The sequence below is a fragment of the Ruditapes philippinarum genome, unplaced genomic scaffold, assembly GCF_026571515.1.
Source record: "Ruditapes philippinarum isolate M1 unplaced genomic scaffold, ASM2657151v2 ctg2775_1_1_1_1, whole genome shotgun sequence".
In the NCBI taxonomy this organism is placed as follows: Eukaryota; Metazoa; Mollusca; class Bivalvia; order Venerida; family Veneridae; genus Ruditapes; species Ruditapes philippinarum.
In genome coordinates, this window is record NW_026857983.1 from 130,873 (window position 1) to 149,980 (window position 19,108).

At 31.6% G+C, this 19,108-nt stretch overlaps 1 protein-coding gene and 1 long non-coding RNA gene across 3 annotated transcripts; both read left to right on the plus strand.

Annotated features, from left to right (window-relative positions):
• Window positions 1–5,467: 5,467 nt before the first annotated feature.
• LOC132751667 (uncharacterized) lies at window positions 5,468–6,483 on the plus strand. The gene is made up of 3 exons (XR_009628714.1): window positions 5,468–5,507; window positions 5,833–5,931; window positions 6,337–6,483. It is a non-coding gene; the product is annotated as an uncharacterized LOC132751667 (long non-coding RNA).
• Window positions 6,484–10,955: 4,472 nt separating this feature from the next.
• On the plus strand, window positions 10,956–15,519 carry LOC132751659 (uncharacterized). Of its 2 annotated transcripts, XM_060741871.1 has the most exons (5): window positions 10,956–11,088; window positions 12,965–13,243; window positions 13,359–13,395; window positions 13,712–13,810; window positions 14,121–15,519. In XM_060741871.1, the coding sequence occupies exons 1-5, from the start codon at window positions 11,038–11,040 to the stop codon at window positions 14,552–14,554; spliced, it is 900 nt and encodes a 299-aa protein (XP_060597854.1). In that variant the 5' UTR covers window positions 10,956–11,037; the 3' UTR covers window positions 14,555–15,519. The 2 variants fall into 2 exon arrangements, with proteins under 2 accessions (XP_060597854.1, XP_060597855.1); XM_060741872.1 differs by lacking the exon at window positions 13,712–13,810.
• Window positions 15,520–19,108: the final 3,589 nt, after the last annotated feature.

Consider the following 19,108-nt stretch of genomic DNA (forward strand, 5'->3'; position numbering starts at 1 on the left):
CAAAAATAATTCCCCGAAAAAAGGTTTAAAAATTTCTAAAAATTGAAATTTTTTTCCCTTTTAGAAAATACTTTCTTAAAAATTGTAAGCGCCCTGATTTTTTTACGCAATTTGTTAAAAACCGTTGCGTCGTTCAAAACCCCTTTTCCCGCGATAGGTCTGGGTTTCAAATCCCAGTTAAGGCAATTCATTTTTTTTTCAAATTATTTAAGTCAAATAAACATTGGATTGAATATCAGTGTTGCAATTAATCTTATAACCTATCTTTTACAATCAAAACGCTGGAAAGAATTGGTGGCACTATACAAAAACAAATTGTTTTATAATCTCACAACCTTCACCTTTCTGACATTCTGAGACCCAAACAAATTCAGCGCCTTCTGTGCTTTGATTGATTAGTGAAACCATCAGAATGTTCTTTCTATAGTTTATATTGTAAACTAAACATAAGCCAATATTATACTATCAATTATATTTCTCAAAAACTTGGTATCTTGTTAAGTTTTTAAAGCAATACTTATTTGTCATATACATTGACTATCTTTTGCAAATACATGTATAGCCCTGTTTACAGTCGATATATTGATAATGCATTTGTATTATTCATGGAAGTTAAAATACTACATTGTTTACATTTTGCTACCTTCAAGACACATTACTGCAAGTTCAGCATGTTAAACATGTAATATTCTCTTAATCCATAATTCAAACGTAATTTAACATATGCTTGACATTTAAGAAGAATTAAAAACTATGATTTTTTTAAAAAATAATGTGCCTATGAATATTTGCATAAAAATCTCATAACTCGTTGCAATAAGCACTTTCTTTCTGAGCTTTGATAATGGCTGGTAGGGGTTTTACACTCTGTGTTATAGGGTCAAACACAATCCTTTTTAATCGCCCCGTTCCGTCTATCTTCGGATAAGGACCCCAGACAAAATAGTAAGAATTATACTGAGAATTCGATCCCGCCAAACATGTAAACATTACTAAGTTTTATTTCTGTTTAAGAAACCGAAAGTTTACCTAATGTAAAGCGTTCACAAGGTTAGCTTTTAAAAAAGCTAGTAGCGACTCGCTTCGTAATTTTTTTCCAGGGGTGCGTTTAAATGTAAAAATGACAGTTCTGTTAGCTGAAGAGACTTCAGCGAACATCAAAATAAAAGTGACATAAAGTTATGAAAGCCAGTTTCACTCAGTTTAACAAAGAGGAATATGAGTATATATGAAGACGCATGTAAACAGATAGAATGAAGTCCCTATGTCTATGCACATTTACTATATGGCCTTTTGACCATGACCAAATAAATGTTAGATAGGTAGAATTCATAAAGATGTCTCTTTATACGAAGTTAAGTTGTAATATGATATTTAGTATTGGAATGAGTGACAGACAGAAGTCCTAAAGTAAACACAAGTTGTCCATTAATTCAGCCAGAAAAGCCGGGATCCTATTAAAAATATAAGGATCCCGGGAATTAACCAGTCTTAGATGCTTTTCAGATAAGCCAGGATCCTATTAAAACATATAGGGATCCCGGGAATTGACCAGTTCAAGAATATAGTTTTCAGAAAAGCCGGGATCTTATTAAAGTATAAAGAGATCCAAGGAATTGGCCAGTTCAAGAATATAGTTTTCAGAAAAGCTGGGATCGCATTAAAACAACATAAAGGGATCCCGGGATTTGACCAATTCAAGAATGTAGTCTTTGATTTTTCCAATTAATTAGGCATATAATTATAAGTATTTTGATTTTTAAGTTTGTTGATAAATAGCTCTAAATATATTTATATCCAAAGTTTAATTAATTTAACGTTCATTACATACAATAAAAAACTTAACGTTTAATGGCCTTTCATTACGACAATAATCAACACAAATATAGTTTATAAGTTTTTCCTCTATATCTTATACGATCCCGGATCCCGGCCAGTCCGGGCGTCCCGGATCCCGGCCAGTAAATATATACACTAAATACCGGAAAGGATAAAATGACCGGAAAAAAGGAAAAAGAAAAAATGCACAGAAACAGGTGTACACTTATGTTAATTAACCAAACGAAAACTTACTACAGAGGAACAGGTGAAATCGCTAAATCAAAAGTCAGTGTTAATATGATTTATTGAAAAGAATTCATGAAAACAAACATTTTTAATCATCATAATATCTTTGCGCTCAAAACAATACTTGCTGCTTTTTAAATATGGCGTGAAAATTGAAGGTTTTTTTGACGCTATGTAAGATTAAATTTGATTGGCTAAATAATTTTGGATCCTAGCCCTGATAGATAAATTTTTATAGAAAGCTGGAAGCCAAGCTTCGATTAAATTTTTGGATGTATTCGGAGTTTTAGGTTGTTTCTCAGTAAAATCCTAACGTAATACCGTGGCGAGCCGGCATTATTTAAATACGTAATATTGTTGTCTGTAGAAACCGAAAGTACAAATTTAATACGTACACTTGTTGATTAGGCTGTTATCCGTATTTAAATTGATTACAATTGTGAGACATACTCCCCCCCCCACCCTGGAAGTCAAATCTATAAATTCAAAATTACAACGTCCATTTTTGGTTAAATTTAGAACCACATACGGGGAGTTTAAACTTATAATCATCCTGGTTTCTTGTTTACATTAGATGAATTAGTTAAAATTAACATGTTAAACATAGTAATAACTGTACGAATAAAAATGGAATCAATCGCAATTCAGATAAACGTTGTTGTATTTTCAGTTATATAGCGCCCTAAAATTCTGAGTGATTTGAATCTTTCTCTGTCACTGATCTGACATTCATATTTCAACAAAATGCCTAGTGTACTTTCTAGCAAGATTATTTATGATCTTCAGTAATTATTTACTTGCCGTTTATTGTCATTATAAATTGAGAAATATTTTGATTCCCCTAAAACAATATAAAATTTTTTGTTCAAATTAAAAAAAAATACAATTTCATTAGTACATTCCTAAACCCCCTCTTTGTGTCCTCCTGTATCTATCCGATGAACTATTTTTGTTTCTGGGCGAAGCAACGTCATAACGAAATTGCTCAAAAAACCCATATCACTTAACGCAAGAAACTCTGGCGGAACGTAAAAACAATAAAGACAGCATATACTTACATTCATTTGACCTATCTATACAAAAAAGTAAAATAAATACCTTTTAACAAAATAATAAATTTGTCAAATCCGAAAAATTATTATATTCTCTTATTTAATTAAATTCCTTATACAGCAGATAAACAAATGGCCGTCACATTGTGCGCGGAATCTGATTGGCTAATTAAAAGCAAGCGTTTAAATGACTCAATAGTTGCAAACGAAATAATTTCGAACGAAGTATTTGCCCATGCACCGCCAGCGAGTATGAATATATTTTTTTTGTTCCAAAATTTGGAACCAATCTGTTAAGCGCTTTACTGAACCAGTGTGGCCGATTGACAAAAATAGATTGATGTTTGTATTCATTTTAGATTGATAACTACATTAATTGAGAGTTTTTGTTAAAGATTGAGCTTGATATTGAAAGAAAATTTGAATAAAGCTTGAAATGCAAGACAATAGACATTTGTTTTATTTTTTTACGATTCTATGCGTTTATGAGCAATAACTATTTGACATCAGACTTGGCCGACATAAACTATAACAAGCCTGTAACGTCTGATATATTGGACTATATTTGTTCCTGCTTTTTCTTTTATAAACAGTCTTAAAATGCTTAGCTTTCTTCAGAACTTCAATTACAATTCGCGTTATTATAAATTCATTTTAAAAGTTGCTGGTGGGATGTTCGGAAGTATATAGCCTCGCTCACATAAATATAACCACTGGCTACGGCCTCGGGTAATATTTATCTGATACCCCGTCAAAAATGTATTGGGAAACACCTTTATTATCCGCGCAATGATTGTAAATTTATTCTTTATCAGCGGAAATTAATCATGTGATACATTATATTTACACACTACCAATCCTACATTCATTTAATTATTCGCGCAGTTTATAAACTATGGTGGTAAATTTGAGCCATATCATCTTTTCGTTCCGCAGGGCGTCACTGTCGTATTTTTGTGTTTTCGCCTTGCCCCCCGCGGAGCAAAATACTTAATGGCACATATCAGCCAGAATAACGCGATATTTTTCAAACGCAAGAACACTTTCCATCTTAAAGTTTACTAGTTTCTTTGGAAAAATGTTCATTTCACTTAACACATTTTTGTTTTGGTTGCCTGGACTTGGTTTTGAACCACAATTCTAACATCCTAAGCGAACACCACAAGCTTCAAATTTAATGATCAAGAAAAGTCAGAAGAAAACCAAATAATTCAAGTTCTTAATGTTCATCAGATAGGGTTCGTTAACATTAATTAAAATGTGAAACAACAAAAAAGAATAAACAATACAAATTCTAATCAGGATAAAAAGTTAATGATATGATCCATTTATCCCATTTGATTCGAATTAATCTTGATAAATAAAATACAATCTTGTAGAATTTATATTAATATACAATGTGCTACCAATCCAAAAAGCCGTGTAGAGTAGAATTCATTAACGTTCTTTATACTAGGAAAAATCATTAAAAAGTTTAAAATTGGATCTAAAACGTTCTATTAATACGAGTATGAATAGATAAATGAATAATATATTCACGATACATTAACAATGTTTATATTCATTTTACTATTGATTACAAGTTTTTGAGCAGCAATATCAGCAACGTTTTTCATCACTGAATGATGACTCATTTCCTTTTAGTATTACGAGAAAGAAGCCGCTTCAAACATGTATTTGTGTGTTTGTGTAATCTTATTCTTTTTATAGTACGATAACACACTTTTCTATAGTCAGACAGTTTTACTTTTGATTAAGTTTAGCGATTTGCATACTTTTTCTTTATAAAAAGGAAACAAAACCTGATTCATGACAACAAATTGTAGTAACGTCTATCAATAACATATTTGAAAGCACAGAAATGTAAAACTTTGTTGAACAACGTTACTAACCGTCACTTTAAAAGTTAACAAAGTTGTTCCGACCAAGCCTACTCATGAAGTATATACTCCTGTATTCTTATTCCAGAAAACATTACTAAATGTCCTTATTTCTACAACTGTTCTTGAATTGATACCCCTGTTGTTACTTGCCGGTCACTGGCGACAATTAAGGTCGGATACAATGCCTCCAAAGGAATCCAATATGTGCCTCCCGTTGAGAAAATTATATCTGCTCAAGTTGATAGTCACCTGTGTCCAGATGGACTTAAAGAAAAGGTCAACAAAACAGAAGAAACAAAATTATGGTGTGGATCTATGAGCATTGTCCTCAATAAAGTTTCCACCAAGGTACATAAACAACATCATAACTATCTGACATGATAATGTATTCTTAATTCATATGTAATATATTTCAACAGCATTAGATATACTAGTATCATAGACTTTGTATCTTTATCCTATTTGCAGATTGTTGAAGACAAGTATGATGACGATGCTTTTCCTGGTAAGTTATAGAGTACTTACCTACAGTACATGTACTACTTTGTTTGATACAAACAGTAACCAATAGTGATCTATTTTATATTTAAAGATGATGCCTTCAAATCATTTTGAAAATAAATCAAAATTTCATTTGAAAATTAATATGAAAACTTCATTCCCATCATTATATAAAACCTTTCGTAGAGAACTAAACCGAATTGCCGCTATTTATTATTTATTCTGCTTATTGTAATAAAACTAAACATTCATTGTTTTGTATTTCATGTAGAATATCTATCACTATTCTATTAGAAAACTAAATATTTAATGGTGTATAATTTATGTAGAAATTGCATCACTTGATATCACGGCATTTAACTGTTCCGAAAAGAAGACTGTACCGCTGGAAACACATCTTGTAGGTATTTCAAGTGATAAACAACAAGGTAATCTATTTTATTGTTAATAATGTGAGGCATACGCAAAATTGATTTATAGTCAGTAATGATATGATAATATCCTTTCAAATTTGAAGACATATCTTTTAATTATCAAAATTGAAAGATGTTTGGCTGGTAATCTGAAAACTTACTAAAGTAAACTAAAATTAATTTTGTAGATTTGAGGATTTGAAATAAATCAGTTTATTATTGAATAAAATAAAATAGGTTCCTTGAAATAAGGATAAGTTACGAAAGTGCTATTGAATGAAATAGTATTTTTGCGCTCAACCATGAAAAATCATATTTAAAGATTGTTTGTAGTCATGCCCCGCATGATCCTAATTAAATACTCTAATATTGAATAGATGACTGCATATTCCACTATTTCACTTGTCATTTATTTTGTAGATCAAATGAAAGCTTCTTCGATGCTGATTTGGAATAGTACATACCCATCGTTTTCTTGTCCTAGGCTATGATTTGTGACAGACGACGGAACAATACACATAGAAACGAGTGGGTTTTTCTACATTTCATCACAACTCAAGTTTAAACACTACAACACTACAGTATAAATGGCTCGGGCGCCAATTTTAAACATTTCATTACAGAATATCAGAAGATAGAAGAGAGCAAGTACTGTTAGGAGGAGAAAAATCGTTTTGTAAAGTTCTGTCAGACAGTTTTGAATGCACAAGTTTTATTGGTGCTGTTTTCAAACTAGAGACCGGAGACCAGCTATATGTATCAACCTCTCATCCTTACAGTCTTGTTCCCGAGTCAAAAGATACTTATTTTAGCATTTTTAGTTTGTTATGTGCACATATTTTACCATAGATAAAAATAAAGCTAAAGAAAAAATGGACATATATGTTTGTCTGAGTATTTTCAGTCTTTTTAATATTTTCGTCATTTATATTAAAATTAAACGAGTTAAAGTAATTTTGTTTTAGAAGCATGCACCTTGTCCACTATGGATGTTATTTAGCACTAGCGGGCAACAAGCATAGGGACACACATGAAAACAAAGGATACACTTAAAGCTGGACTATTCCTAAAACTGTAAATCAAATAATAAAGCGGGCAACAAGCATAGGGACACACATGAAAACAAAGGATACACTTAAAGCTGGACTATTCCTAAAACTGTAAATCAAATAATAAAGCTAGTTTAGTTAAGAACTACTCTAATACATGTAGTATTACATGTCAACAGACTTTCTTAACATACATGTACATCGACATTTGTGGAATAATGTAGCAGGCGTAATAAAAATGATCTCACATTTGATCTCACGTGGATTTTAATGCCGATATTTTACATTAACACAATCCCTTTTTGTGTGTAATTATGTAATAATATGCTTTGTGAAATTCATACTTTTATCGCCATGTTCATTTAGTCTGTTAGTTTCAGTCCTCAACTTTTATGCATGTGAAATAGGAATCTTGTTTTAGAGCATGGAGAAAGAGAGTTCTTAAGAAAAATTTGTTATGATGCGGATCAATAACATAATTGTTATATTTTATTCATTCAAATTTCTCTCATTTAACGTATTGAACATTGTATAATAAAATAAAATGAATTGGTCTTCTAAGGGCACATTTTTCATTAGTGTTTCAAATATTTATAAAAAAACAATAAAAATGCATCATTTCGATTTTCTTAAATGATATTGTTTTAAACATTTTATGATAAAGTAATTTAGAACTAGCATACACGTGTATATTATGAATAATAACGTTTAATTCTGGAACGATTTATTATCTACTATATACACTTATGTGATATCAGATCATGTATCCAACACTTACCAACAGAATCATATATTATTCTTTTATGATTTGTGTTCTAAAGTCACATGATACTGAATACTATCAACAAACTTATTTATGGAATGACGGATCTTTCGGGGCGTCCGTGGCCAAGTGGTTAAGGTCGTTGACTTCAAATCACTTGCCCCTCACCGCTGTGGGTTCGAATCCCGACCGGGACTTTGGATTCTTTCATGTGAGGAAGCTATCCAGCTAGCTTGCGGAACGTCGGTGGTTCTACCCAGGTACCCATTCGTGCCTGAAATAATGCACGGAAGGACACCTGAGGTCTTCCTCTACCAGTAAAGCTGGAATGTCGCGATATGACCTATACTGTGTCGATGTGACGTTAAACCAAAACAAACAAACAAAAGACGGATCTTTCATTATGGCCAAAATTCCCTTTGTGAGTCTGTCATTGTACTGTGTTACTCATATTTTGCTAGTAGTAACAAAGAGTTATCAAAATGTAGTGAAATGGTGGTGAAATAAAGAGGTTATTATACATTGTTGAATACATAGAGGATATTTGTTTGTTTGTGTGTAAGATGAAATTTTATTTCATCGAGTGGGCTTTAAAAACAGTATTCTCACGAGTGGCGAAGCCACGAGTGAGAATACTGTTTTTAAAGTTCACGAGATGAAATAAAATTACATCTTACACAACAAACAGACAAATTTTCTTTTTATTTTATGCTTAAAAACAAGTTAAAACGAAATTTCCATAATTTTATTGTTAATATTAAAACTGTTTCCCCCATTGAGAGCCCCATTTATTCGGAATTTCTCATTAAAAAAAAAGAAGTCTTGAGCTGAAAAATAAGTCCGCCAATCAACATTAAATGACGGTGATATTTATTAATTTTATTAAAAAAATATGAATGATCGCTTGTTTTGATAATAAAAACAAACAATTCTTGTAGGAGAAAAAGTCCAACCATCCATCCATATTTCTGTTACTTAGTGCGAATTTATATTAGACCTGGCTTTGTAAATTGTAAGCGGCAGCCATTTTTTAAAGTTGTGTATTTCATGGGAGGAAAATAATTGTGTAAGATTCAGAGGGATATAATTTGGATTTGTTAGTCATACACATTTTTAAAAGAAAGAAAACTTATTTGAGGATTGTAACAGACAAAAAATAAGTGTTGACAGATGTGAAAACATTCAGAAAAGGAGCTAGGAAAATGGAAAACTTGGAAACCTGCTCAAGAACGCTGGGTTGATTTAACTTATTCTTCGAGTTATGGCTGTCAATGCTTTCAATTTTTCATAAAGCATACGGCAGTTATTGCTCGTAGGATACTTTAATATGCCCAAATGTCATCAAGAGCAGTTTTGCATGGGGAAGGAATGTATTTTTGAGACTGTCAAAATGAAACAAAAAAACGAAATTTGGTGATTGGAATGGAATGAATTTGAATGAATAGAAGTAAGTTTTCTTCTTTTTATTACTTTTGACATTTAATTTATTTATCAATTTCAGTTTTGCGTTTTCTTTAAACAGCCTGACATTGTCAGAATTGTCAGCAAAAATAAAATTGAGGTACCACATGGGGAAAATCTTAAAAAAGTAGTTTCGTCATTGAAAAGAGTGAAATTATATTTTGATAATTTTCACTGTGAAATTACCAAATATAATTTTCACGGATAAATCAGTAATCCACTGAAAAGCATAAAATAAAATACTGATTTAACGGGACTCGTACACAGCTGCCTATTTTTGACTCGAGTAGCACCTGGTTCAATGTAGATTTAATAGATGTTTTTTTCTTCCAAAAAAGTCCAACAATGTTCAATAACATTTTATTAACATATATAGATAAGGAACGGAACCTTATGTCGAAAACAAATTTTTATCAAGCCACTTACTCAAGTGTAATATTTGAGACTTTTATTACATAACTTAACAAAAAATTTAATGAACCAACATGAACACATTTTGATTCATATCCCATTCTATAATCAGTACAGTGTAATCGATGCTAAGTACACTAGGCGAATGCTTTTTGTGCCTCTGAAAAGCCAATCGTTTGTCTATCCTACTGAAAATTTATAAATTATACATGAGGAGATGTTTAAGAAAATTACCGATTTCGGACGAGACTAATAATTTTCTGTGCTGTCAAGAGTATAATGTTAAAAGAACGAACTTCAAATCTTGTGCGAGTGCTTGCACAATATTCATTTTTGACTTTTTTCATATTTAAACGGACGTTCTAAAGAGGATTGCAAAGTAGATGCATATATATATATATCATACAATTATTGGCTAGTGAGCCATTGAATATGATGTGATATTCACCGGTAGATGATATATCTATTGTGACGTCATCACTTTATTTACCATGGCGGCGAGCTATTTATAGCTTTTTTCGCCGCAGTTAAAATAACTTAAACATATAAGGCCAATTAGCACGAAGAAAAAGCAACGGCCGCTATGGTGTAGTGGTTGGGTCAGACTTTCGTATTGATTTTAACATCGACTCACATTATGAGAAAGGGTCCTTAATCCTAGTTTCTAGGAGAATGAAATGCCTGACACATTAAAATGATCTTGTTATATAGGGGTAGCAAAGTTTTGAAATACATGAAATATTTCATTTTCTTAAAAAAAAAAAAAATAGTGGTAGTTACAAATAAGTTTTCATACTTAAAGGGACTCCACTGAGATTTTTTTGACTTGATGGGACTGAAAATATTTTTTCAGATAAATGTACCATTTGGTGTAGGTTTAGATAACTAATCTTTGTGCATAACTTCAGATCATTCGCGCACTTCGTTTTTCCAGAAAAATTATTCAAATTGTAAAATATGACTAAAAATGAAGTTTAAAGCGTTTAAACGCTTTTCACTCAAATCGGGCTAAGAAAAGCATAAAAATGCGATTTTCAATTTATTTCAAAGTATATTTCTTAACTATCTTTGCATATATTTCTGTTTAAAGTTCCCAAGCTCATTTATGTAAGAATTTCAAATGTTATGTTTTTAGGCTTTTAAACCTCAGTAAAGTCCCTTTAAAAATATCTCAATTTCATCCAGTAACTTTTTTTTTTATTTCCTATCTTACGGTTTTTCCTGCACTTTTTCAGTCAATCGCTGGCCATGTTACAATGCAATAATTATAGCCACGAATTTACTTCCTGGTTAACTTGGTTACTAGTTTATTTATGGATCGAAACTTTATCACTAGTTTATTTATAGATCGAAATCATAATATGTTTATTTTCTTACCATTTCACTTCCAGTAGTAGCATATTTTGCGTGTATAGTGTGATTAAATTACTGATTATAATGGAATCAAACAAATCAATTACAGAAGATAGATCACATTTCACACTTCAGGTAAACGTTTTTTAAGTTTTAAATGGTTACGTAAAAATATATCTTGTTGTTTCATTGATTAGGATCTACGTCATGTATATGCCGCTGTTAATTTTTCTATATGTGGTACATGTAAGATAATTTACAATTGTTTTTTAACGAAACAATAATAACGCATTTCATTCATATTTTCCGTTCATTTTATGTTTTCTTTGAACATGACTCTAAGTTATCATCTCAAATATACTTACGCCTATCAGTTGATAAATTTATATAGGAAAAATGCGTAAGCAACGTCATGATGTCATCCTAAGCATACAACTCATTAATTATGGCGGCAAAATGACGTCAATATAAACTGACATGGGTGGGATTTGAAGAATGATTAATCAAGCACTGATATAAACACAATATAATGTAGCCTGAAACGTAAGTTTAAATTATTGAAAACTTGATAAAATAATGATTGAATAACATTTTTTCTTATATTTTTATTTCAATATTTTATACAAAAGCGACTGTATGGTGGGAAATAGAACGTTATACGAACGAACTCCGCTTGAGAAATAGTGTTAGTGATCTCTCTCATTCTCACTTGTAAGATTGAATCGAGATAATATCAGTTTCAGTGGTGTTTATCGGCTATTAAACACCGGTTTTGTCGTTTCGATGAAAAATAATAACCACTGAGGCCTTCGACTTTCGTGGTCAATTTCTACACATAAAACCTAAACCGGTGTTAAGTAGCCGATAAACAACGCTGAAACCGATATTTCTTCTTAAATAACCTCCCTGCATCGTCCTTTTTGTCCCTGTTGCTATTCGATGTCATGCAGGTAGTCTTTAAGCCAGTTATATGTAACTGTTGTTGGTTGCGTATCTTGATCAACAAGTCTTTAAGGAATAAACCTATTTATTATTGACCATATGTGTGATACTGTCATTGTTTTTAACTATGCCGTTGTAACATTTGCATTTCTGTGCAATTTTTCTGTCATATGAATCTTCCAATGTATCTCAACAATGATTCACCATGATCACCTACTTGTAACTATCACTCTTACGTACAACTTCCAGAAAAGTGGCTTTCGAACACGTACAGATATACCTCAAATATTTGTTAATCAAATACAGAAAGTGTATAGGGAAAATACCTTAGATAACAATGTATTTCGAAACGATATCGGGGTATTTATAGACTACACATATCATTTTGCTCTATGAATTATCAAATATGATTTACGTGCACATTTAATACTTTGCCCCTGTAAAGCCTACGATATTAACATAGCTTTTACAACTTTATAATTTTCGTTGATTAGGAACACTAAGACTAAGGAATATGTATTTCATACTTAGAACTGACAGTTGATCTCATTAGATAATCATCCTTGTCTAAAATCTGCATTGAATTGTAAATAGGAAATATTGCAAGAATGTCCTGTTTTGATGTGTTTTACCTTTCGAGTTCATAATGTTAATTTGTACGTAGAAGCCCGTTATTGTGTTTTCAACACGGAAACGGATTTTTCAATCATATAACGCATCTAGAGAAAACTTAATAGCAAATAACAGCACGTATACAGTATTAAAAATAAAGAAATACAAATTATAATTTTTGGATTCTTTACATGCTGATATGCTCATTCATTACTGATTTACTATTGATGATGTTCAGCCGTTACTTATAAGGCATATTTATTAGCTGATAGGGAACAGTTCCTAACTTATGACGTGAAAAATATAGATAGACCTAAAAACATAATTTACAATTACAAAATGTAACGCTTTGTAAAATCAAAGTTTAAAACCTTCACTCCAAAAGCATACAAAGTGGTTCCGACCGAGCCTACCTATGCAATATATTAAAACAAACATCCCTGTATTTTCATTTCAGAAAAAAATACTGATCATTCTTATTTCTACAACTGTTGCTGAACGTATGTCCCTGTTTTCACTTGCCGGTCACTTGCGACAACTAAGGACGGGTATAATGGCTCCGGATCCGACGGAAAACAACATGTGCCTCCCGTTGGGAAAATTTATATCTGTTGAAGATGATAGTCACCAGTGTCCAGGCGGACTTAAGGAGAAGGGCAACGAAACAGAAGAAACAGAACAAACAAGATTATGTTGTGGATCTATGAGCATTGCCATAGAAAATCTTTCCGCCAAGGTACATAAACAACATCATAACTATCTGATATGATTAAGTATTATTTAATTCATATGTACTACATTTCAACAGCATTAGATATGCCATTTACTTTGTATCTTTATCTTATTTTCAGATTGTTAAAGACAAGTATGATGACGATGCTTTTCCTGGTAAGTTATAATATACTTACTTACAGTACATGCACCACTTTGTTTGATACAAACAGTAACCAATAATGATCTATTTTATTTTTAAAGATGATGCCTTCAAATAATTTTGAAAATAAATCAAAATTTCATTTGATAATTAATATGAAAACTTCATTCCCATCATTATATAAAACCTTTCGTAGAGAACTAAACTGAACTGCCGCTTTTTATTCTGCTTATTGTAGAAAACTAAACATTCATTGTTTTATATTTCATGTAGAATATCTATCCCTATTCTATTAGAACACTAAAATTTAACGGTGTATAATTTATGTAGAAATTACATCACTTGATATCACGGCATTTAACTGTTCCGAAAAGAAGACAGTACAGCTGGAAGCAAATCTTGTAGGTATTTCGGGTGATAATCAACAAGGTAATCTATGACAATTTATTGATTTATTGTCAATTATGTGAGGCACACGCAAAATTGATTTATAGTCAATAATATCCTTTCAAATTTGAAGACATATTTATTAAAATTGTAAGATTGTTGGCTTGTGACCTGAACACTCATTTAAGTCAATTAGAATTAGCGTATAGATTTCGTAAATTTAAAATCAATTCTTTCATTGTTGAATAAAATGAAAAATATGGGTACTTTACGAAATTGCTGTTGAATGAAAAGTATCTTTGCGCTGAATCATGACAAATCATTACCATTCTACATGTTATTTATTTTGTAGATCAAATGAACGCTTCTTCGAGGTTGATTTGGAATAGTACATACCCATCGTTTTCTTGTCCTAAGCTAAGATATCTGACAGACAACGGAACAATATACATCGAAACGAGTGGGTATTTCTACATTTCATCACAACTCAAGTCAAAACACTACTCCATAAATGGCACAGCCGGAGTTTCGGGCGCCAATTTTAAACATTTTATTTACAGAATATCAGAACATAGGAAAGAGCAAGTTCTGTTAGAAGGAGAAAAATCATTCTGTAAAGTTGCTTCAGACAGTTTTGAATGTACAAGTTTCATAGGTGCTATTTTCAAACTGGAGACCGGAGTCCAGCTATATGTAACCACCTCTCACCCAGGTAGTCTTGTTCCCGAGTCTAAAGATAATTACTTTAGCATTTATAGTGTGTTATGTACACATATATTTCCATAGATAAAATTATGCCAAAGAAAAGATGAGCGCATTTATGTTATTTGGCGGTATATTTCAATTGTGTTTATTTCAATATTCAGTAATGAGGAACTCACTGAATTTTTATCTACTAAACTAAAGCTATATGACGAAATAAGTAAAGTAACGTTCAGAGGAACACATCCTGTCGACTATACTAACAGGCAACAAGGAAAGGAAGGGACAAACATGAAAACAAAGGAATCACTTTAAACAAGCTTATACCTGAAATCATAAATAAAAAAGAATGTTGCTTATTTAATTAATAACTACTCTCATAATTATAAAACATTGCCGAAGACATCGTCTTTTGAGTTGTTATGTAGCGGCAAACATTTAGTCAAAAATGATCTTAAAAATGATTTTAATGCAGATATTTTATATAAAAATCATTTTGTGTGAACATATGTAATAATAATGCTTTGTGAAATTCATACCTTTATCACCATGGTCATATATTTTGTAAGTTTTGGTTTGAAAAAAAAAACAATAAAAAAAACTTGCATGTAAGTGAAATTAGGAGTTTTGTGGTACAGCAGGAAAATAAGAGAATTTTTCAGAAAACGTCGTTATGATGTGAATGAATAGCATTATTGCTTACTTGTGTCACTTATTTAGATGCTTCTCATTAAAACATATCTAACGAACTGTTTTATTATGCCCCCATTCGAAGAATAGGGGGTATATTGTTTTGTTAATGTTGGTCGGTTGGTTTTTCCGTCGGTAGACCACATGGTTTCCGCTGATTATCTTTTAAATATTTATAACACAGTTTCCATATTTCATTAATTGATTAGTGATATGTAGTAGATGACCCCTATAGATTTTGGGGTTCAAATGTCAAGGTCACATGGGTATTGAATGCCAGAATGGTTTCAGCTCATTATCTTGAAAACTATTTATCACTTAGTCTTTCACTTTTTGGCTGGCTATAACTAGTAGATGACCCCTTTATCAAAAGGCACAAAAATGTTTTTTTTTTAATAGTTATACGTAATACTTTTAGGGTGCAGTTATTTGAAACTTTACAAGGCTCTTAAAAAGTAATAAGGTTATTTTGTGAGACGTAAATGGATAAAAGGATCCGTTTCATTTTATAAAACGTGAAGATATCATTTGCTAAGATCATTACCTGAAACTAAGAAAGAATTTTCCTGTTTGTAATCCAATATGAAATGAAACTCCTTTGTATGTAACCAACCTTTTTTTTTTTTTGGGGGGGGGGGGGGTTCGTTTATATGTGATTAATCACGTTATTTGAATTCAATCAAATAACAGTTAACAATCCTACGGTATTTTGGTACGATATGTATCGTACATTTACGTACATTTACAGTTCCTTTTGTGTAACCATATCAGATTGGATATGATGAATTTTAAAATTGTTTGTTTAAACAATTAAAACCACAATTACCCGTGTTTAATGAACGTCAAAACTTTAGTTACATGGTAGTAATGATGAAAGAAAGATACGCTATGTTTTGTATATGCTTTAAATGGAATGAAACAAACTTCTATCATTTTTGGCGAACTTTCATTAGCTTTTAACTATCTGGGTTAAATCGGAACGAAACAAATGGATAAGATAGGGTTTCCAATAATGATTTAAGTTTGTACTCTGAAAGTGAAAACGATGGAGTACAGTAGTGATATAATATGGAATTTTTTGACGGGAAAAATGAGATGAGATCATGTAGGATTACGATAAACGATTTATGTTTGAAAATTATATGGCACAAACGCTTTAAGTTTATTACATTTTGATAGGTGTGAAATTAAATTGCTTATCAAACTCGTTTACAAAAATGTTATAAAGCACGACAGATGTCTATGTTATATTAATTTCTTTAACTCGTGTAATCAAATTTTATATGACATGACAACTCATGTGAGACCATTTATGTCTGTACTGTGTAACTAAAAAACGAAACCGTTGTTTAAAGTGACATTATGCTCATATTTTCATTGTCAAGTTGAGCTGAATTTGCTATATATTTCAAAAGATTACCTGTTTAAATGGTGTTTGACCAATAGTTTATATTGGAAAATGTTGAGGAATGGCGGAATGGGTTTGCGTGTAATATAATCCGGTGCATTTATTCTATACTATGATTCATACTTGTATTGTATTCGCGAACAACAAAATGCTTTCACAATGAGCCGTATATATTTCTATCTTTGACCATGACTACTTTATTACTGTACCGTCTTATGCGTCATTAAAGAACAACTCGTATGCTCTATACACGGAAATTCATAAATATACCAAGGATACATTCAAAATATACAATTGTAATCAAACTTAGTTATGCAGCTTGAGTGTATTATGTGACTCATTCGAAACTGAAGAATATCTTAACAAGTACAAGTGTTGCTGCAATGCAGAAATTGAGAAGCTCCGCGCAAAAAATCGCTCATTACAGATACCTTACTAAATCATTCCTACCCACAGGTCATGTTCTATTCAGATTAAGTACTATTGTACATGATTGCGGATGTTTTGTAAATCATTTTTGCATAGATATACTAATCGTATGCACTGTCAATGAAATGGGGGCCAGATATCAAATTAAAACAAATATGCTTTCACTGATGCCTACCTAATTCCAATACAAACAAGGCTTACAAGACTTGTAAATGTAATGTGATACGACAGTAGTGCATCATTGTTCTATTTATGTCACTTCTGTAGTTAGTAATATAAAATGTTATAAAATATCAAACATGCACATTTTCTTTTTCACCTAAAACACTACTTATGTTTTACAAATAGCAACAACTAATCATGGTAAGAAATATAAAAAGCCTTCTGTTTGTTTGTTTGTTTGTTTCATTGTACGCCTTTTCCCAACAGTATTTCAGTCATATAGGCGGGTAGTTTCCTAACCATCGTTCCTGGAGAGTAACACCAGTACTAGACAACCTTCCTCCGCGCTAAACTACCAAAGCATCTCCCGGGGATCGAACCCACGCCAGAGAGGTACCTGGATTAGAAGTCATCGACTTTAACCCCTCGACCACGGAGGCGGTATAAAAGCCATATGTGAATAAGCCAAAACAAAAACTTTCATCGACTTTCAAAACGTCCTTAACATGTTTCGAGGCAAATTGCATATCATGATATAACAAGAAAAAATATTGATGCAAAACACCAATTTGAAAGAGCATCCAAGCAAGAAAGCAACAAATGGCGATGAACTAATAGACATCTGGACCGGGTTGTTCAAAACATTGGTTAAAATTAACCAATGGATAGCTTATCCACTGGCTAAATTCTTAACCAGCGGCCAGCTATCCAGTGGATAAAATTTCATTGTTCAATAGTTGGATAGTGTACTGGCTACCTAACCAGTGGATAGCGTATTTATCCACTGGTTAAGTACCACAATGCAACAGGGCTGGTTAGTGATTCTGGAAACAAAATGGCCGATTTTTTAATGAATAATAAATTTATTAGAATCAGGAAGCTCCTAAAGAAATAATTTTGCATGTTTTGTGCTTTCTTGTTTTTGGAATTAAACATAAAGTATATCAGAGGCCTTAAAGTATTGATAGTTCTATTTTTCCCTTAGACACACAAAAGAAAAAATTCAAAAACAACTTTTTTTTCAAATTTTAAATTGAAATTACTTCCATTAGATGGGTAATGTTCTAACTAAGAAAATGAGTACTGACACTTGTATATTTTATTACAGAATAAGAAAGTTATGACTGTTTAACTGAATTTTCTGAACTACAACAACAACAAATTTATATTGAAAAAGGTTTCTAAAAGCACTTTTTCAGAAATGTTTCAATTTAATCCTATGGATTTCATATGGAATAATCTAGTTAATAAAAATAAACATATATTTGCAACCAAAATCTTGTTTTAAACAACTTTTAATGATTTTTACTGTTTTAATGATGATGACTAACCACTGGTTAAGGGCATTATCCGGTGGTTATAGGACTGGTTAAAGTTAACCACTGGATAACGCATTTTATCCGTTGGATAAGTTTTGAGCAACAGAATTTATCCAACAGACAAAATTTAACCAGCGGATAATGAATTTAACCACTGGTTAACACTAACCAATGTTTTGAACAACCGGATCCTGATGAGCAGATATTCTTAAAGGGACTCCACTGAGGTTTTTTGACATGGTGGGACTGAAAATATGTTTTTCTAGATAAATGTACAATTTGATGTCGGTTTAGACCACTTATCTTTATGCAAAATTTCACATCATTCTCGCACTTCATTTTTCCAGAACAATTATTAAAATTGTTAAAAATGACCCAAAATGAAAAGCGTTTAAACGCTTTTCACTCAAATCGGGCTAAGAAAAGCATAAAAATACAATTGTCAAATTATTTTAAAGTATTTTTCTTAACTATCTTTGCATATATTTCTGTTTAAAGTACCCCAGCTCATTCATGTAAGAAATTTTAATGTTATGTTTTTAGGCTTTTAAACCTCATAGAGTCCCTTTAAGTTATAAATTTGTCAATGGTTAATTGGATTTTACCAGAATTATATATATCATAGATAAA